Raw genomic sequence first — 21,958 nt, 5'->3', positions numbered from 1 at the left:
TAGGCACAAACTCGACACATTATTTGTATTACTTGAAGATTTTAAACATAGACTGTAAACAATCCCTTTTTTTCAAGGTTTGTTGGGTGCTGTAGTGGTTGAAGTAGTGTACTTACGTCCAATGTCTTTTGCACTACTTGGAAGTCTAACCACCGGATCTAAATTGAGGGAGCTCGGCGGCCTCTGTATAGGATACTGTTGTCTGAATCACAGATTACCCGACCGATACAATCTACTTTGACGTTTGCTTTGAATGACCTGATATTGTGAAGGCTAAACTATAGTATTTTTTACTTCTAGAAAGGTCGTCCCAAGTTAATTTAATGGCTGGGTGAGCATTCATACAAGTACATGGCTGGGCATTTCTATTGCCAGATATCTTTGACCATTAACAGACTTTTCCCAGACAGGATCCAATTCAGCAATTACTTCAATGGGACTTCAGCACATACTTTTCCTAAATCAAGGCCACACTCTCCTCTTCCTAACTCCTCCCCCCTCTGGAAAGATCTGTAACCTGCGCTAGAAAAGTACTGATTCTTTAAAGGAAAAGGTAAATCTCAAATTAATTCCATTCCTGCATAGGGATGGATCTGTGCAAGTGGGTGCTTAAGCCTGCAGACAGTCCCATTGGCTTCCATAGAACTCCATGTGAAAATAAAGGCCTGGTCCACAACACCCCTGTGGAGGATAGGAGCCATGGTGACTCCCCATCATTTGTGGTTGGCACGGGAGTGAACAGCACAAAGGAACATGGAAAGGAGCTGTGAAAGCTCACTACTTACTCTTTTTCCTCTGACAGAAGAAAAGTGTCTGAGGATTTGGGTCTCACCTTCTTCCTGAAGGTGGAGTCATTGCACTGTCATTGGCCCTGAGTGGCATTAACATGACTATTTCTTTGGATTGATTATTCACTCTGAAGCTTGATGGGAAAATGGAAGAAGATGGTGGATTCCAAATTAACTATCAGGTTCCAGAGGACTCTTTCCGTTACACTTTTTTTATTTTTAAACCAGGCATTAATGCTTTTCCTACATATTTGGTGTAATTTCAGAATTTAGTGCTTCGAAAAGTGCAACAGTGCACGCTTCCTACACCATGACTTGGGACTCTTCATTCTGGCACTGAAATTCTGTGCCTGATGCTCCACTGCTATTCTGTTTTGGTGGCATTTTGCATTCACATTGCATTGGTGTAAATGATACACAAGGTATCGGGAAATGGACAATCTCCATGTCCACTCAGCCCTTGGTCTTTCTCACTGCCATTGCTAGTTCCTACCACTTGTGGGGATGGTTTTATATACCCACTAAGAAAGGCATGGAGATAGAAACTATATTCATTGCATAGCTTTTTATGAAGATCAGTCTGGAACTTTAATTCCAGCAAGTAAAAGTGTCCCTATGTTGAATGCTAACTGCATCTGGCAAAAGCCTCTTGGAGTTATCCACCTATAGCGTTAGTCACTGGGTCCGTGCCAGTCAGGCAGCCATCTTCCTTAACAATGACACACGTGCTGTAGAAATACTGGACTACAGATTATGAATAATAGACATTCAAGAGTATATATGAGTATCGTATCTTAGTAAGAAAGGACATGACCAGTGTTGTTAGATGAATATACTATGTTCTTATAGCATTACTATTACCATTGTTTCTGCTGTAGGTCAGTCACAAACTACTGTGCAGCAAGGTTATTAACCTGCTGTCTAGATTTTAATTTCCCACTCTTAGGCAATAAAACATCCCCTTCAATATTTCTATTCACATTGATTTTAGAGATCGGCTGTTTGCATGTCCTTGTCATTTAACTGTAGCCACTATCTATGGATTTATAGAACATATGCTGAAAAAACTGTTAATTCCCCTCTGCCTAAAATTACCAGAATAAACTGATTGTCCCCTACAGACATGAACGGCAGGTAGATGGATTAGTAATGGATGGCAGTTTACAATTTTCCTGAAATTCAAGTTATTGCCAGGCATCTCAGCTTTGTTACCCCTACAGCATCACTAACATCAAATGGCTCATGAAAAAAACCAGAGCGTCTTTACTGAGTGAACTATGGGGAAAAACTTATTTTGTAGCTATTACCAGTACAGATTGTTGCTAGTGTTGAGTTAACAATGCATTCTATTATGGTACTACAGAGAAGTCAGATTCAGAAAGGAGCATGGATATAGGTAAGACTTAGGGATGCAGATTGTTCACAAGTATAGCTGGAGAAAGTCTGCAAGATTCCATTAAATAAATTATACAATCACATTTTCTTTTAATAGATAACAAACTTCAAAAAATTCCACGAAGTTCCTGTGTAACATAATCATGTGTTACAGATAAGAAATTCTTGCTGCCAAAGCACAGTATGTGTCTGTCTGTTTTTGCCAAATTACAGACCACCCAAAATTAATATTTTAGGGATTTGAAAAATAAGGTGGTTCTACAAAATAAGGAAGGCTAGTAACAAAGCTCTTGAAATTCATGAATAAATCGTCAAAAGAATGTCAGCAAACAACACCGCTTAAAAAAGCCCACAGAATGTGGACATAAAGGCTTTAAAAATACATAAACATTGTGCAGGTTAATTCAGTATTAAACACAGCAGAATGTACAGGCCTTTTTATATACTCTAATTTTTGTTTAAAAAGCTATATATTTAAATGCCTCAAAGAAGCTGTTCAAATCTCCCCTTCCCCCACTCCCTCCAGTGATGCCCATTGGCTTCAAGGATGAATTTGACCAGATTTATTTATTTTCACACACTAACCTAATTCAAAACCAAACTACATAAAAAACATTTAACAAACAAACCCAGGTATTTATCAGAGGTACTCAGAGACACGGCTCCAAACCCACTTTTTGGTAGTTATAGTCAGTGGAATGTTATGGCAGCAATACCAGAGTGGATGGTTTTCAGCTGTGTTGTCCAAAGAGTTGCTCTGAAAAGAACAATCCAACAGCTGAGGGAAAAATTGTAGAAATTAACCCCATACTATATACACATACATATACATTGATTGCTCTTTTCACAACAAAAGAAAGTGACAGTACTGGATACGAGGCTGTATGGCACGTGCATTTAGATACATAAGTGACCCCTCCTTGGTCTGTCTTCACTCAAAAGAATAATTCTTTTTAAAATATAATAATAATAATACTTCTTTATACTGGCCACTTGTTAACAACTGTTTACATCGTAGAAAAATAGACAGTATTCTGTAACAAGAAATATAGTTAACTTTGTTAAAATGGGCTATTTTAAACCAACAATTACTGTGTTATATAAAGAATTTCTAAACAGCGAAACACAAATGGATAATACTGAGTGCAAAACAGCCAGTGGTATTGTTTGCATTGGTTCGAAACATTTAGTTGCCAGCTACTGTAATTACATGTTTTGTATGCTGTACTACAAAAATCTTGATCTTTTAGGAGCCAGGGGGTGGGGGTTGCTTTTATTTTCTCTACATGTGGCAAATAAGTATTTAATCAAAGTTATTTCAGACGGTGAAAGTCCAAACTGATTTCACAATCAATCAATATTCATTCCCATTGTCTTGCATTCGTTCCAAAGTGTTCCCCCACCCACTCTGTGTGCAGCAGTACTTGTGACTCATGTCTTATGGTCAAAGATTCCTCAACTTAGGCAGAGTTTAGGCTTTAGAGATTCAGAAGTTTATCTTATAAATTCACATTCCTTTAAAATCATTTTACTAATCTCTCGGGTTTAAATTTACACAGAAAAATAAGCTCCAAAGCCTAGCCTCATCGAGTTTACCATCCCAGCTGAAGATTGTTAAGCAGAGTTGAGATGAAAACTCTTTGCCAAGTGTAGGCATTAAGTCTTAATTCTACAAAAAGCAGATGGTTCCAAAGTAAGAGTCAGGGTTTTCTATGATCTCCGCAAAGCAGATATGTATGAATAACTAATTTCCTACTGGCAGTGGTAAAGGCTTTATCAGAACACCACAAACATCACAAATGGAGGCCATTTCCCAGTGTTAAAACACAGAGCAAAATCAGCAAAACATTCTTAGTAGAGCAGAAATCTCTTGATTCTCATCTGTGTTAATCTCACACTCTTTCAACTCTGGAGGGATCATATGTATCTGAAAAATGCAAGAAAGGAAAACCATTAGCGATGGGCTCTGAAATCTACTTAAGGTTAGTATTTGCAGCTGGCAAGAGAAATAAGACCGTTTTCTTCATTTAAAAGTACAGAAAAACTCTCACAAACAAACTACTTTTTTTTACAAAAGTCAGTTTAAGAATTGAACAAGTTCTTGACTAGAGCCCATTAGCCCTGATTCTGATCTCACTTATGCTAGTGTGATTTGGAAGTAACTGCATTGAAGTCAATGGAACCACACCAGTATAAAATGTGTGTGGATGACATCAGGATCAGACCCACCAACGAGAAAAGGAGTTATGCTATTTTACCATTCAATTAGGTGGGGCCAAGTTTTGCCCCCTAAAGGTATGTCTATACTGCAGCTGGGAGCAAGCCTGCCAGCCCAGGCAGACAGACTCTGCTAGCAGAGCTGGCACTGGCATGCTAAATATAGCGGTATGAACATTGTTGCACTGGAGGAGGTTTAGGCTAGCCACCTGGACTTGGACCTGGGGGATGGGAGGTGGGGAGCTTGACTTTGGGTGGGTGGGACCAAGCCTCCCCTAGTGCCACAGCATCCACACTGCTATTTTTAGCCTGCTGGTGCCAGTCTGTTGCCCCCAGCTGGGAGGCTCTCTACAAGCTACGGTGTGGAAATACCTTAACACTGTATAGCAAAGGAGAGGCAGCATACACCTCCCAGCAGCATGTCTCAACCTGGACCAACATGGCCACTTCATGAGGTGGGGATACAGTTCTGCATTCATTCCATAGCCTCTCTGTTTAAGCACTCAGTGTCTCCTGTACTCTGCAGAATACTTAATATGCTTTAAACATATGCACTACAAAGAGAGGCTGTGTTATATCACTATGGCCAGGCTGTCTTCCTCCAGTATGCAAAACTCTAGGTCATTGGTTTCTGAGTTATTTTTTGTGGACAGAGTGCTAGACAAAAGATGTGAGGATTATTAAAGAAAATAAACCAAACCTATATTTGGTGAATGGAACAAGTAAACAAATAGCATCATCACTAGATTAGATCCATTTTTCTATCTAAAAGTACACTAAAGCTGGTCTAATATATTTTCAATGGGCTTCAAACTGAAGTCCTTGCTCAGGTCCTGATCATGCAAGAGTTTACATACAAGCAAATATCTGCATCCTCTCATGGATATCTGCTTGCAGCATTGGGGTGGGACTGCACTGAAAGTCAGTGGGATGTGAGCACCTAAATCACTTAGGGCCTTGAAAATCCCACCCACAGTTTGTAATCATGTAACTCTCCCACTGCAGTGCCTGATCCCACAAACACTGGTGCATGTGAATAATTTTACTCACTTGTGTGTATGAATGAGTATGCACATTTACTTATATGCGCACATGCTTGCAGGATCAAGGCCTAAATCAACAGAAGATTTTCCCAAGTAAGAACATCTGGATTTGGCCCCATGTTTAGAAAATAAGAATAAACATTAGTTGCAGTTGACAGACTGGTGCAGTATCATTTTGTCTCCTCTCTTGATGCCCTCTCTGCCAGTATTTACAGGGCAATCAATAAAGGAAACCTTGTCAGTAACTGACATTTTTTAGAAAATGTGTCATTCACCTTCTTCTGACAGTGTCCAAACTTTTTTATTAACAGACAACACATGGATGAAAGAAGTCACTAGGAGAATATTGTTAGAACTGCATCTAAGCCCTATGGATCAATTGCGTGGGAAAAACCCTCTAGGTAGGAGCACTTTTCCTCAGGCAAGTTTTTTGCCATTTAAATACACCAAGCCTTCTGGGTTGCAGGAACTACTCTTTGCATGAGCAGGTTAAGACAAAACTAGAAAGGCATTCAAGTTTTAGAATGATGATTTTCCCTAAAGGTTAGGGGTGCTGAACGCTTGCTGCTCCCAAGAGAGCTGCAAGTGCTCAGGGCTGTTAAAATCAGGGCACAAAACCGTGGAAGCTCCCCCCAGCCTCAATACTATTTATTCTCTGAAAAGTTACCTACTCTTTCAGCAGTCTGGATTGAAGCCAAATGAATTAGGGAAGATTCTGCCTGCTGGAAGAAGAGGTAGTGAAAGGACTGGGTAGTGGTTGGAGTCTCCAGGGAGAATGCTGGCTCTCTCACACAACTGGTGGGCAGTCTTGGGTGGGGGGCAAATGCTAGAGTAGTAGATTTGCTACCCCTGGATGGTGCAGCCTGCTTCCTGCTCAGTGCCCACAAAGGGCAGTGTGCATGGGAAACATGGCCATGGGATGGTTTTACTCTGCCCACAGACAGAAAACAACCAAGGAGAGCATTAGCAGGGAATAGGCACTTCACTTCCCAATGAAATCCTGGCTGGTCCCTGTACAGAACTCCTTAAACCCTCCCCCTTGTACTTCCATGCAGGAGTTGAACAGACTGTGGCCCTTGAGTTGTAGGTTTGTAAATGTCTAAATGTTCATCAAATTTGGGTTCATGCTATCACTCTCCTGCTTTCTTTGCTCCTAGGGACGTATTCATGCATCTCAGAGACTGATGTGCCCAACAAGTTATGAACATACTCAACCAAATTCATGGAAATCAGTGGGGTTAAACCAGGGATGAAGGCAGTTCGCTGAATGTTTATCACACAAGACAGGCTCACATAATCTAATCTAGTTTCTACAATTGCCCTCCTGCTTAGTATTTAGGAATACATTGCACTTCGAAAGCCCCTTCCACCCAAGGATCTCAAAGCACTCTCCAACATTAGTAAATAAAGCCAGATCCCCCTTGCTAGGTGGGTGGCTAATTAGCACCAGCACTTCACTGTGGCTAAGCAATTTGCCTGTGGTCACAAAGGCATTTCCATAGCAGAACTGGGAAGTAAGCCAAAGTCTCCTGATTCCCAGTCCTGGGCTTTAACTCTTCAACTTTTCTTCCCCACACCAGACAGGAAAATTTCAAAAAGTTCTCCCACTCCTTCCATTAGATAGCTAATCAGCTTACTGTGTAAGACAACTAATTAGAAAGACCAACATACAAAAGAGGAAATCTTGTCCCACTTCAGTCACTGATAAAACTCCCACCACGTAAATGAGACCGGGAATGAACCCAAATGCTTGCAGCCCTGAAATTACAATTGGCCGTAATGGAAGGGAGGAGCTGGGAGGGAGGGAAAGGCAAGGATATGGGTACTCACTGGACAATGGAATAAAAGCCTTAAAGGTAAAAAAAATTAAATGTTAAGTCGCCACGATATTGATTATCAACAGTTGGGAGGAATTATTTTTTTTAATTGTGTGAAATAGCTTTCAAGTGTCTTTTGAAGACAATGGCATTGATTTATTCCCATTTATTCAATATACAGTGAAACCTGTCATAAGTGTGCCCTCAAAAAACAAAATCATCGACTTAAGAGGCGATCTTTCTAATAATGGTGGAGCAGAAATGTACTTGTGTGTTTGGGAGTACATTAGGGCAGTGTGTTCTGATGGTAATTTGCACAAGGGCTGTCTCTTGTACAGTGTTTCATTTTATCTCCAACTCCCTCATTTAAAAATAACTGGTGCATTTGATGTTATTGTATAAAAATAGCAAAACAAGGGTCTGTGTGTGAATCTGTTTGTTCACACCCCTAGCCTCTGTGATTAACCAAGTCTGCAACTATGATAGATATCAGTCTTTTCCATTCCGTGCTCCAGGGCACTTGGGTTCTTTTCTCTAACAAACTCTGCCGGATACTTACTGCCTTAGTTCTCACACCAGTTCCCCACTCCAGTCTACCCTCGAACTAGACATAAGCTATCAGGAGACTTGGGGGTTTGGGATAGGGAAGGCAACGCATGAAGACTCTCTACAAATTTAGGTAAATTCCACCTCCACAGTACACCTAAGAGGCCAGGATTTAAGATTTTTTGGATCACTTGTATTCATAGTTGGATGTGAACAAGTTAGCATTATGGGGATGGGAGGATGCTGGTGGAGAAGATTCCTTCCCAACCCTTGTAGATGAGCACTATGCCCTGTACTATAAGATTTGATTAAGGGGAAAGGAAGATCAAATTCTATCCAGTTGTGGGAAATACTGCCACAGTTCCAAGGGAGGAAAACTCCTCTCTTTGCCCTGCTGAAGTGGCATTGTCCCCCCCACCAAGGAGGGTTGTATCCAGATGGGAACAAACTGTACAATTCACTAAAGGGGTCAATTCAGCTCTGATTTACTGTGACATAAACCAGGACACTTAGATTGTAAGCTCTTTGGGACAGGGGCTGTTTTGGTTTTTTTTGTTTTGTTCTGTGACTGGACAGTGCCTAGAACAATCGGCTCCAGGGTCACAACTGTGATTCTCAGGCATTACAGTAATACAAAGAAAAACAAAAATAATAAAGTCTGATTTGATACATCCCTGCAGCAACCTGCACTAGAAGGGCTCCTATGGAATCCCAGCTGCTGCCCTCACCCCCAGCAGAAAATCTTAAGGGAAGAAGAAACTGGAATCAGCTTTGGGACACCATAGACCTGGCTGTTGTAGGGAAGTTGAATTTGCCTATGCAGCGAGTCTGGAGAGTACAGCATAGCTCAACATAGAAAGAGAATCTAAGGGTCCAAAAGAAGACTTAGATCTGACCAGTAGGGGATGGGAGCTTGGGGGATTCTGATGCCTACTTAGAATTCATGCAATTCATTCCCAGGGGCCAGGAGGTGGTGGGGAATAAATAAAATCCCTTTACAGTATGGTTGAGTTAATCTCCATCTCCCTACACTGAAGAATTTTAAATAGATTTATACTGACTCAGCTAAATAAGTAGTTTTTTGAATTTCAAGGTGAGTAAGTTATTAGAGGGGACGTGGGGAAAACAAAAGAAACATTAAGTATTGGGTTATCAACCTGCCTATCAAGTACCAAGCATTTACTCTTTCCAACCAATTTAAAGTCTCTGAACAGGTGGCAGGCCTAAGTTTATATAGATCTATCACTACACTTCTCAAGGGAACCCATTAATTTAATTAGCACATTACTATGTTCAAAAGACCAGATGTCAGTTGTTTTGGAAAACTGATCAACTCATAAATTAAGTTGGGGTTACGTAAGTAGCCGACAAGACTATCCTTGACCCAAGGAACAGAGGACTCCAAAGTGTACACTGAAAGATTGGGCCTCACGTTTGTCCTGGGAATATCTGAAACATTTTGTAAAAATGTCTCTTGAATATTATCTAGACAATTTCCAGGCTGAACATTTAACCCAGTCCCTATGACTTCAGACTCAAATATCAGGTAATAAGTCTATTTTTTCTTTCTTTTCAGTCCTGATGTGTTGTGTTCCTGTCTATAGACTGAAGAATAAAAATGTGCACATTCATGGAAAGGGTGGGATTATAATGTGTGCTATGTTGGAGTGCAAAACCAGGGCAACTATTGTGAAGTTTCACTTTATTTTTGAAACATGCAGTCTCTGAAATCATTAAGTAATGGGAAAGTCCTACAACTTCATAAATGAACTTCAGTAATTAGGACCCAAGTGGCTGCAATAATGTAGAGGATAATATAAACAGATCAGTGATCAATAAACAGTTGTTGCTTTCTTGCAGTGAATAACATAATAAACTAGCAGCTACAGTATGTGGCAATAGGTAAATAGGAAAATTACTTCTTTTGAGGCTACTACAGGGGGAGTTGATATACATTCCCTGTTAAAACAGTGCCTACCTGAATCTCAGATAATGGTAAAACTGGGCCTTACCTAAACAACAATCTCGGTCAATCTTCTTCTTGCCTATCACAGTTACACGTCCATTTTCATTGAGAGAGATAATGCGCTTGGAAACAGCACCTGTGTGTGCCATTTTGCGAGAGAATTCATTCATGCTGAGTGGGACATAGCTTCCTCTTTCCTCTTGTAACCTTGGTGGTTTCTCCTCATCTGCTTCCTCCCCTGAATCTGCACTCTTGATGCTCAGACGCCTCATACGGGAAACAGAATCAATTTCTTTCATTCGCACCAAACGATCCATGACAGTTCGGCTAGGGGGAGAGGCAAGTTTGCCTTGTAACGACTCAATCACCTTCGAGGTGTTTCTGACTCTCTTTTCCGAGCTTGGAATGGTTATGTTTTTTTCGGCTGGCTGACATGTAACAGACTTGCAAGGCAGGTCTGGATCCTCATCATGCCTATTGAGACCCGTATGTTGTTCAAAACCTTGCTCGGTTACCAGAGTTTTAGAACTGGCTTCTTGGTCAGTACTCTGGTATTCACCAGTCCAAAAGGGGAGGTCTCTCTCTCCAACAAAGAGAGAGCTTTCTGTCCAGCCGCACTTTCGTCTGCCCTCGTAAGAGTTGTCTTTTGTTTCTACTTTGTCACATACTGTTCCCCCTGCTTGAAATTCAGGATCCTGGGTGCCATTTGCAGGGTTGGTGTATTGTCGGAGGCCAGTTCTGTCCCCAGGAATTAAAGACTCCACTGCTACCTCTATACCCAGAATCCTTGCAGCCCTGGCCTGCAGTGATTCATTTTGGGGGATCTCCTCTACATTTGCATTTGAAGAAAAATCAGAGTTGTTAGCACCGAGTTTAGGGCCAATATCTAATCCCACAGACCTCAAATCTGGCTCAGAATGACCTTGATTTCTATTAGTTAAAGACAGTCGCACTATAGATCCTTTCTCTAAAGGTTTATCACTTCCGGGAGTTACGCTTTTGTTCTGTTTTACAAAATCTAATATATTAGCTATGTAATTTCTATCTTCTTTTGTCTCCTTTAAGTCAGCATGATTGAATGGATTACTCTGATATGCATAACTTTGACTACTGGACAAAACTTTCTTGACTGGGCCTGAACTAGCTACCTGTTTGTTTGGTCTATTCCTGGCTTCCTGGTTTCTTGTTTCTGCCATCACACTTCCATCTACTGTCCTGGCTAAATTACTACTCTCTTTCACATTCAAGGAGCCAACACAGATATGTGGATCATCATCAGACTTAAACTCTGCACTCCAACTTTCAGACTTACTTTTAACTCTTCCTTGTTTAAATATAGGAACTTCTGGTACAACAGGTTTTAGCTGCTTACAAGGTCTGAATTCCTGACTTGATTCATCAGTTCTGGAGGTCCCTATCTTTGTAGGAACACAGTCCTGCTTTGTTCCCTCATGCTCCATGCCATCTTCACTACTAGTGCTTTCTTCCTGTCCTTGGAGCTCCTTGTTAAAACTTTCTAACTCACTTATTGCATCCCAGGGACGGCGACCAACAGGTTTCAAGAGAAATTGACCAAATAGTTCTTTACTGTTGTAGGGAGCACTTGCCTCACCCTTAACCACATCACCCCTGGGAATTGTGCCAGTTTCCCTTTCTTGGGCAGGTATGTTTGTGCAGTAGGACCCATAAGGCTGGCTTTGGTATGCCTTTGGTGAATGTACCTGAATTATTGAGGTGGCAGTCCTTGAAAATGCACTGTTGCTGGATGGACTGAGGTTCATCTGACCTTTCATATTGTATGTGTTCTGCCTACATTTTCTTTCATCGGAGGGTAACCCCGCCTTTTTTGACCCAACCATAGATGCTGTATAGGCTAAGAATTTTGGAGCCATAAGTTTATTATTTGTTTCACCAGGTTTTATACCATGGAAAATCTGTGAGCTGTTAGGGTCTTCTGTGAAACTGGTCTGTGTTTGTTGGTCTTTGTATTGATCACCTGGCCAAGAGCCCGAGTATTTGAGTTCCCTGTGTTTTGTTGGCTGAGTAAATCTGAGGTCATTCATTTGTTTGAACTCCTCTGGTTTCCACAGCTCTTGCTTTTGTAACTCAGTTTTATTGGTCATGCTTCCTGTAAGAGCTTGTAACTCCAAGTCGGTGGAAGACATACTTAAGAGACTTTGTTCTTGCAAAGCTCCATTGTTATCAAATTCATTCTTCTTATCAGGGCTCTCTGTTAAGTTATTATTCCTATCAGTATCTGGCGGATTTGATTCAGATTTAATTGGGACGGAGACCAAGCAAAATATAGTTTCATTTAATTTTTTCTTTGAACTCTTTTTGCTCTGCATCCCAGTTCCAGGTTCAAACGTTTTTACTTTAGTAACTGTCTCACAGGTGCTATCGGTATGTGGGTTTCTTACAGAAAGATTGCCTTGTGTGTACTCCTGACTAGATTCATTTTCAGGGAGGTGATTACCTGTGTCACAGCTGTCTCTTTGGTCAGGCAGGGCCCAGTTTTCCTGATCTCTGTTGGATGCTGCCAACCAGCTGTTGCTATGCATGGTGCTGTCAGGAGTTCTCTCACCATTTACAGTATTTATTAAGTTTGCTGAATCCAAAAAGGCACTATTGTATTGTAGTTTGGTAGTTCTTTCCTGCAAAGCAGTAGGATTGGTCCTACAAATATTTTCAGTGTGTTTAGTGTTGTCCTGGAGGCTCCCTGGATGTGCTATTTTAATATGCCGTATTCGAGGATCATCAAAAGGAATATACTGAATGGAATGCAGGTAATCATCAGCGTGTCTGGAATGGCTTTGTTTTCCATGAGGAAGGTGGTCATCTTTGCAGTGTTCATCCCCAGTTTCAAATGTACTAGTGGAGGGTTGATGGCTGACGATGCTCCTCTCTACTGGATGCCGCTGACTGTTGTCAAAGCACAAGTCATAGTTAGGCACTTCATTGAGGGAATGCTGATTCATACTTTGCTGAGGTGGGGACTTGTAAGATGGAGGTGGTATGTAGACCGGGGGCTCCAAACCAGAGTCTGGAATGTAAATGTCTTGCTTCGGCTCATTACCTTTGGCTAAATATGAAACAGGCTCATCTTTTTGCTCATGGTCCTGAAAGCCACTGGTTTCTAAAGGTGCCCTCGTTTGTCGGTGCAGTTCATAGGATGGAGGTTTAAGGGGTCTGCCATATCTGGGCTTGGCCAGAGGAAGAAAGTGGCTTCCTGTTTCACTGTGGTTTGTGAATTCCAAAGGCAGTCTGTTTTGGGGACAAGAGGGGGCTTTAGTTCCACTTAGTAACTGATGATTATTCACCAGGGACGGTATTTCCACACACTTCAGGGTCTCTGGTGAAAGAACTCTTGGCAATGACTGCGATTTTCCTTTGTTATGGGAGCTAAGTACATTGTCTCCGAGGGTCAAGGAGTATAGATCTTGAAGCAGTTTCTCTCTATCACCATCAGACATTTGTCTTCCTAATTTTTTAGGTTGCTTCCAGCTTTCTGCTTTTAAACTTTGCCATTTGTAATCACCAGGCACTTTCCAGGTCTCCTGCAAGCCACTTCTTGTCACACTCTCTGTTCCTGTTCCTACCTCCAGCTGACTTTCTTTAGTATGTCTGTATACCCCATGGGATGGTGCCAAGCCTTTCATTTCAGAGTCTCCTTTGTCAGTGTAACCCAGTAATACACTAAAGTCTTGTCCTCTTCTTCTCCAGTAGGCCAGATCTTTATTGGTCTTGGGCCCTGAAGACCATGCTAACAGAGGTCTGTCATAAAACCTGCAAAAGAAATGCAGTGTCACATGCAAGCGATACAAATTCACTCTTTTTCTTTATGGGAAATTGTTATAGGCTCAAATGCTGAATTATGCCAATAGGATTTTCACTCTCAGTTTCTATAATTTATTCTTAGTCATAATTCATTATTTATTTAAAATCCTCTCTTAGTAATTAACATGCACATTTTCTCACAAGCAAGGAAGGTGCCTAAGTCATATATACATGCATGTTAGCATGGCATTTATTTTATTTATTGCTATGCATAGCTGTTAGAAAATTTACACAATGTTGTGTGCTGTGCAGATATGTAGAGTCCTATTAAATATATACTATAAAAACTGAACTGACTATGTTAAACAAGGCTTTGAACCCTAATTTCAGTTACATCAAAACCTATTGACTTCATCAGAGTTGCACAGGGGTAATCAAGCATAATATAATAGGACTCTAGATTTAAAAAGAGAAGGCAGCAGGGGAGTTTCATAATGTAAATTTCTGTAAGAAACAGGATTTTGCATCACAGCACAAGGGTTGAAAGGAAAGATGGTGATGGTTAATTTGATCTTTTTTGTTTGTTTTAAGGTACAAGTCTCCCTAGATGTTTCAAATGTATCACTATTCTTGTATGTATCATTTTATGTCAGTATAGTTCTGATGAGATTTTGAATATCAGGCTAATTTTTATGTATAACGTTTTAAATTTTAAAACGGGTGTGGATCCATTCTAGCAAAACATATCACTGAAAAATGAAAAATGGAGAATAAAACAAACCCTTTATTTATAAAACTTCAGAAACCAGATTTATGAATTAAATCCAACAGACAATATCAGATCCTTCCCATGTTTCCAGACATGGTGTGAAATACTTTACACACTATTCTGAAGGAAAATTGATAGCTTTCTACATAAAAGTTTATCTTTTAGTAGTACTGTCATTCTGCTGTTCTTGTAAATAAGGTGTCCAAAAATCTAACTGCCATTATTTTACTATGTAACTGCCACCAGCATAACATGAGAGAAAAATCAAAATTGACATAAATAGGACAAGAATGTAGATGGAACCCAAGAATTTCCTTCCTCCTCCCTCCACCCCGAGTTACATGTACAGTCTACTCTTGGTTTCTGTCAAAAAACTAATAATCTTCTCACAAAAAATATTTAAATAGATAATAAAATTCAGAATTCCTAATGAATATTCTAGCAATCCATATTCACAACACTTTTCAATAATTTTATTTTACATATGTGAACTTTATCCTATCAAGCAAAAAATGTTTAAAACAAACTGGGGTAAAGAGTATTTTGTTGGTATTAAATCTCATGGATTAAAAATCATCTGACTAAAAGGTTCACCATATAAAATACAATGAGCAATTTGCTTTCTGGATCCTGGTCAATATTAAAAGCCTGTATTAATCTCTGGGATATAATAGGACATATCCTATATTGGAAATTTTACCACAGTTAGGGTGAAAACCACTGTGTCTTTCAGCATGAGGGACTCTCCAGCTGAATATATGCCGTCAGCCTTTGGAAATTACAGAGTCCACCTCTGCTACCTTTATGTTTTCTCATAATGCCATAATGCTGTTTTGTAGCTATTGACTGGAGAGATTGTAAGTGACTGAGTCTAGGGAACAGACAAGCTATGCATTGTTCTGTGCAAGATCTGCTAATGATATAAAATAAAATAAGAGATCTATCCGTCATGCTAAACTATTAAAACATACCAAGAACAAAGCCACGAGCAGTATTTCTTCAAGACTATACAACATCAAAACCACTGGAGGGTCTTCTGGGCAGCAAAGCAATATTTAGGTTAGTGATCACTGTTATGGACGATGGATCAGTGAAATGCCCTGGCTATATAAAAGTAGTGTTATATACTTTTATACTATAGTATATTATACCATAAAAGTACACTATAGTTTAGTATATTTTTCTATATAGTAAAAGTAGTGTTGTGAATAACTATTGGAAAGTGTTACCTAGATTCCTAGTGGGACTTCATCAAAAAAACAAAAGAAGAGTCAGCCTTTACTGTACAATATTCTGTGGGTGTATCCCTAGTCATAATGCATGCTTCAGAGGGGAGAAAAATCCTGACTTCTTAATAACCGCATTTTTTAAAGAAATGTCTAAACAATATTTTGTAGTTATAGTAACTAACCAAGTTCTAAACATGATGTAAACCACCATACTGAAGATCTACATTAGGTCATCATAGCAAATAGAATGCAAAAAGCATGTTTAAAGGAAGGTAATGTTAGGGCTTTTCTAAGCCTTGTAACTTATGTATATTAATGAGGCAGAGAACATTATTCAGTTTACATCATGTAACCAAGAGCAGTTAAATTCAAGAATGAAAATAGTAGAGATATAGGTAAAGATGTATTTAGTGGCATAGAGAAAAATCCTGGGGGGGGGGGGGGGGAATTAAACTGCTGGACTGATATTTAGTTTCCTCACTGACAACCAAAATCACTGAGAGCTGGATGGAATCTCAAGAGACTGACTTGCAAAGGTCACAGTAGAGAGGCAAGTGGCAGCAGAAGGGGATGGTGCAGGGCCATTGGTGGTGAAGAGGCAAGCGGAGCAGCAAGCAGCTGGAAGAATGAGCAGGTACCTCCTCTTCTTCCCCCCAACCATGGGAGATGAACTCATGCGAAAGCATCTCTGAACTCGGGGTCTCCATTGACCAAGGACAACAACTGTGAGTGGGATGTGGTGGAGTGAGAAGTGAGGGGCATGTTAAAGGAACATTTGTTTGTTGGACTTCTGCACAGCAAGGTGTGAAATGAAGGCAAAGGACACCACCCAATATACTCTGATGTATTTGAATCATGATTATGATGTTTTCCCACATGAATGCCAGGTTCCTTTCCCCTTTTTATTAAATTTTTTCTATGCTATACACAGACTCAGTGCTTCTGAGTGGGGAAGTATTGTCTTTTAGAGGTGCCCAGGGATAGTATTTATTTTTCCCAGATTATCGTATGGGGGCTTGAGCTAGTTCTGTGTTATATTGTTAAGAGGGACCACTGGATATTGAACCTGGCCCTTGTTGCTACTGACTACACCTGGCAGAAAGGTTACACCTATACTATTCACAATATAACTGGTTATATTAATGCAAAAAGGAAAGAGTTATACAATCCACCTGTCCTCTGAAAAATCAGTCCTCAATCATGTGTCTTCGGTTGGGTGTGTAATCACTGAGACACCAAAACTCGCTAGGCATTTTTGAAAATTTAGACCAATATATTTGACAGACTAAATCAGTAATAAGGAAAGCTTGTTAGCCAACCCAGTGAGAGCTGGAGAGTAGGGTCACAAGACTTAGGTTTTATTCTCCACCCTGCCGCTAGCTTGCAAGGGTGACCTTGTTCAAATCACTTAATCTCTCTGCGTCTGATTTTCCTCATTTGTAAATTTTGTATGCTGGATTTAGGACCCAATCCTGAAAACGCTTATTCCCTGGTGCTGTAGTGCTTAGTCCCATAAGCATGGCGGAACCCATGGGAGTTATCATGGAGGATGTTGTTTACAGGATCATGACCTGTATGGGGAAAAAAGCCTTTTCTAACACAGCTGTTTCTATAGCTGCTACTCACTTACATAACTGTGCCGTCAGTCACTTGCTGTCTCTCTATTTTAAAGACACACACCTGAAATATTCTGAATCAGAGTTTCTTTGTTTGCTTCCTAGATGTGATGTGAATTAGTTCCATCTAAATTACACGGACGACAAACTTTTAAACAAACTGTAGCAGTATTTGAACTCAGTCCCTTTGCAAAAAAAACAAAACAAAACAAAAAAAAAAAAAGCCAGCCAACACTATCTGTTAGGCTGCACAGTCTCTGGTCATCATCCAACAGAATTTACAAGTGTGATTTGGTTACACTAATGAGAATCACCTATGCAGCACCCTCTATTGAAAACACTATATGTGTATTAGCTAATTAATCTTCAACACACCCCCAGGAACAATATTCTTAGCCCCATTTTACTGCCTCTCTCACAGAGGGTCACAGGAGGGGTCACAGGGCTTTAAATTCACCCCACAATTGTAGGAATTATGCAGTTTTTTTACTGGTCTCCACAATCTACTTGTATCCCAGATCGGGGCAGTTCTGCTAATCGCTGATCAGATGTAGCTCAGTAGGAAAGAAGCAGCTTCCAAGCCTTACCACTATTGCTACTACATCCACTGCTACAAGTGGCTAGGGAGGAGCCATGTGACCTTAGCTCCACTGTCCCATGCTGAAAAATCAGGAGGATGGGGAGAATGGTTTCAAACCATCAGTTCCCCAGGAGGAAACCCCCCATTTCTGCTCCACCCCTTCTCAGTTCTTCAGCCAGTGAGGCCAGCTGCTGCAGTCTGGGAGAGGAAAGGGTCATCTATCCTTAAACAGGAGCAAAGGCCTCATAAGGGGGTACAGAACAGAGGGTAACAAAAAAAAAAATAATTTCTAAAGCGGGAGATGGAAAACAACCAGACACAAGAGCATACCATTGCTTAATGACAGGATGGGGACTGTGTTTGAATTTCCATCAGCTACCAACCTAATTAGCTACCAATGTTAATTAGATCAGTAGCTGAAAGAAAAATAAACTCTGCCCTCTTGAGGTGTTTGAGTGTTCCCCTTTGGAAGAGAGTGTCTGCAAAAATCTCCATCTCCCCGTCAAGTAACTGCAGCACAGGCTCCAATACTGCTCCCCGGATGCAACAGAAATACATTGCAAGAATGCGTGGGGAAGTTTTGGGGCTGGCTGTCACTCGCTGCCCTGACAGTGCACGCAGCGCAGGTGCCCCTGCACACACATCCCTAAGGAGGGCAGGGGTGGCCTGGGAGCAAGGGCCAGAAAGCAGAGTGCTGCCCTGCAGAGAGGGGAAGCAGCAGAGCTCCCAGCTCAGCACACCTGGTGATCCCCAACACCCTGACTGTTGTTCCCCCCTCTCTGCAAGCCAGCACTTTGTCCCACTCTGCTCTCCGGCCCTTGGTCCCAGCCCCTCCACTCCCCCGACTCCCTGAGGCTACATGTGAAAGGTACCGGGGCAGTGTGCACTGTGAAGCAGGGAGTCAGCTCCAACACTTCCCACGGCCTCGCAGGGATCCCTTATCTCTGCCACTTGGGGTGTGCCAGGAGCAGGGATCCCCAAGGGGAGCTGGAGCACACTGCACCATAAGCCCTGGGGCTGCACTGTGCAGCTGACAGCAGCCAGACTGGGGTATGTGTGTGTTTTCCCTCTGACACCTTCATTTTATGTCAAACTTCAAAACAGAGATAAAAATAAATAAAAAACCAACCCAACATTGATCACCCCGTTTCAAAACATGAAGAATTGCAAAATTTCATTTGAATAGTTTGGCAGCCCTGGAGACTGGTGTCCTAATTGTCCTCAGAACAGGTGCACCTGCGCATTTGCCTGCCACCGAGACTCAGCCTCCATCTGGAGAGCCCAATTCTCAGATCAGATGGTAGTTCAGCATAAAGCCTTCTCTCACTGCAGCCATTCTACTGAGACAGCCACCAAAGGAGCTAATGATGAGCTTTATGTGCTCATGAGCTCCTTATGGGCACCTGAATCCCATCAACAGAACTGCCACAGTTAGGAAACAGGGTGGGCAGTAGAGTTTTCCCATAGTGCACCATGTTCCTAGGGCTAGAATGTCGACACCGGGGGGAGGGGAGGGTTTGGCACTTTGGGACACATTAACTTTGACTCAGGTCTATGCACTACAGTGTGGATGCCAACCCTAGGTTCAAGCACAGGTCAGAAAACTCTGAACCTAGGGTTAAAATGCAATGTAGACACTCAAGCCCAGGGTTCACAGACATAGGTCAGCTCACTTGAGTCCCACTAACCCTAGGCTTACATTGCTACACAGGAACTAGAGACCCATGGCCCGGGCCCTGTGAGCCTGAGTTAGCTGGCACAGGCCAGCCATAGGTGTCTAGTTGCTGTGTAGACACACACTATGTGACCTGAGCGTCTCCTTCTCCCCACCAGGGAGGCCTTTTGTAAAGGGTGCTTCTGATTCAACAAACTGCCCCTTCCCTTCCTCTGCTATTTTGATAAAGGCTACACACTACAAAAAGATATGTTAACGTTAGTGTGCTGCATGTAACATTTCAGGGCATTGAAATGGTCAAAGGCACAGAAGCAGAAAAGTGCTCACTTATCACAGGCAGAGGGAAAGTGAGGCTGAATTCATGTTTAGTTATCTGCCAGAATCAAAGGGAAGGAGAAAGCCAAGCCACAGCATGACACAGAAACTTACCCCCCTTCTGAAGTATGAAAAGTGGACAAACCCTGGAGGTCTGGGTGGTAACCAGGACCAGCATGCATTCCTTGGCTCCCAGGACTGTCTTCATTGATGCTCAAGTTGCCTTTTGCCAGTGGTTTCTTGTAAGTGTAGGCTCCAGAGTCTGTCTCAAATCCGTTCAGCGTTCCCCTAGTTTTAGTCTCTGTAATTTCAGTCTGGTATCCATCATTTCTGTTCTCATATGAAGCAGGGGGATTTTTGGACAATTTGTATCCATGAGAAATCAGGAGGTCCTCCACACTGAACATGTTGTGCTGGTTTCAATCACAGCTGCTGCCACTCTCCAGCAGGATCCATCACTGAAAGAGAGAACAGAAGGCTGCTTTAATAAGAAAAGACAACTTCATTCAATCTGCAGGCTGCTGGATGCAGAGTTTCTTCCCCTGGCCTCAACATAATAAAACCCGTTAACACTGAACTGCATGCAGATGCTGATGAATCATGTGTTGACCTTCCCTAGATAATATACCTACATTTGTTCAGCCAGCGAACAGATGCAGAGCTGCTGAGTCAGTCCATTTGACTGAAGAATTTGGTGATGATTGCAGCTTTCAGATTTTGATGCGTGATCTTGAGAAGCTTTGCACTGGAGATAAGGAAATCTCTGAGAAAGGCATTTTCTCCAAAACCAGTTTTTTACTCTGATCAGGTGGAGCTGTGCTTTATGCTGGGAGGGGGGTTAGATTGCAGGGCAGTACAACCTCTTCCTGCAGCCCTGCATAGTCTAATGATCAAAATTAGTTTGTGAACTACGACAACATAACATCATAACATGAAAAGAAAAAGTTCATTATGTTAGCCCATAAAAGCACTGCTAACATCCTGCTGTGCCCCCAATTACATTCCGTTGTTTACAGCCTTCAAAGGTTACTTTTGGGGAAGGGAAGGAGATGTCCTTTATTGCCTAGGTGGGTCTGTTGAACTCCGTAATCAGCTAATAGGTGTAATACAAACCAAAGAAGGAAAGTAAAATGTATCTGAAGCACAGCTCTACTCTGCAAAGCAGCGCTGTAAAAAATGGTCACCAGGTGTCATGTTTATTGTTGCACAACGATTTCCAAAGCAAATGGGATCAATCCACAGTTAAAAGATTTTTCCTATCTGCCAGCCCTACAGACTTAGCCTGAGTTCTTTGCTGATTGCACATTGTTACTAGTAAAAGGTTCTGCAGATCAGATTAGTTGATTTGTGAGAATTTCTCTTGACTAGCTCACCCTTGTAATCTATTGTCTATTCTACTCTTCTAGCCTGTTACATTTATGGGGTACCAAGCCTTCACTGGTTTCGAGCTTAGTAAACACTTCTGTAGATGATGCACAAGGATGAATAGACTCCAGCACATTCTCTCTTAGCTGTGCTGTTCTGCCATATCACTGAAGTGAGTGGATGAGACTTGAAATACACCCATGGAGCAGAAACATTGAGTAAGTCACTCAGGATGAGCCTCCCTTGATAGGGGGATTGTGTAACGTGTTAAGTGTTACATGTCCCCTGTTGTGGAAGGTCTACCTAAAGGATAAGAACCTACAAGTTTTAGAAGCTAATGAAGCTTCTCCTTCAGTTGAAGCGCTAGAGGCCTGTGCTTTGGTGCATGAAATCCTGGGTTCCATCACCAACGATGATCTTTACAAAGTCTCTCTACTCTGAGCTAAAGGAGGAGCTCCATTTGCTGTTATCAATAGGAGACTCTTTATATGGAGTAGGCACTAAAGGAGGGCTTGACACATTTACCTAGGCTATGTCTACACTGATGGCTGCAAATTCGCCGCCATGAGATCGATTTTTCTAGTTTGACTGAGCGGCAGTGAAGACATGCTCAATTGATCCGGAAGTCAATTTAATAAAACCACCTCCCTAAAAAGCATAGCGCTGCCTCCAAGGTTAGGCATTTCCCACTGGCGCCACAGGGACGACGCGCTAAACAGAAGTTACGAAGTTGATGGGAGTTATGCAAGCTACTCTGTGTAGCTTGCGTAACTCCCATCGACTGCCACCAAATTTCACCAGCAGTATAGACCAGGCCTTAGTGTATTTGAGCAGACAGTTTTCAGCACAGAACCACACTT

At 41.6% G+C, this 21,958-nt stretch overlaps 1 protein-coding gene across 2 annotated transcripts in view; it reads right to left on the bottom strand.

The window, feature by feature from the left end:
• Positions 1 to 2,249: 2,249 nt before the first annotated feature.
• JCAD (junctional cadherin 5 associated) overlaps positions 2,250 to 21,958 on the bottom strand; it is an 81,699-nt gene continuing 61,990 nt past the window's right edge. For both annotated transcript variants that reach the window (XM_067542567.1, XM_067542566.1), the window contains exons 2-4: positions 19,848 to 20,191; positions 9,819 to 13,558; positions 2,250 to 4,110 (exon numbers count right to left, since the gene is read on the bottom strand). In XM_067542567.1, coding sequence (XP_067398668.1) covers positions 4,076 to 4,110; positions 9,819 to 13,558; positions 19,848 to 20,140 — 4,068 coding nt within the window. In that variant the 5' untranslated portion in view covers positions 20,141 to 20,191 and the 3' untranslated portion in view covers positions 2,250 to 4,075. The remainder of the gene's footprint in view (positions 4,111 to 9,818; positions 13,559 to 19,847; positions 20,192 to 21,958) is intronic.

This window comes from Emydura macquarii, unplaced genomic scaffold (assembly GCF_026122565.2).
Source record: "Emydura macquarii macquarii isolate MOO-44397 ecotype Brisbane River unplaced genomic scaffold, CSIRO-AGI_Emac_v2 contig_719, whole genome shotgun sequence".
Lineage (NCBI taxonomy): Eukaryota > Metazoa > Chordata > Testudines > Chelidae > Emydura > Emydura macquarii.
The sequence above is the reverse complement of the archived record's forward strand: the minus strand, read 5'-3'. Positions and strand labels throughout refer to the sequence as shown.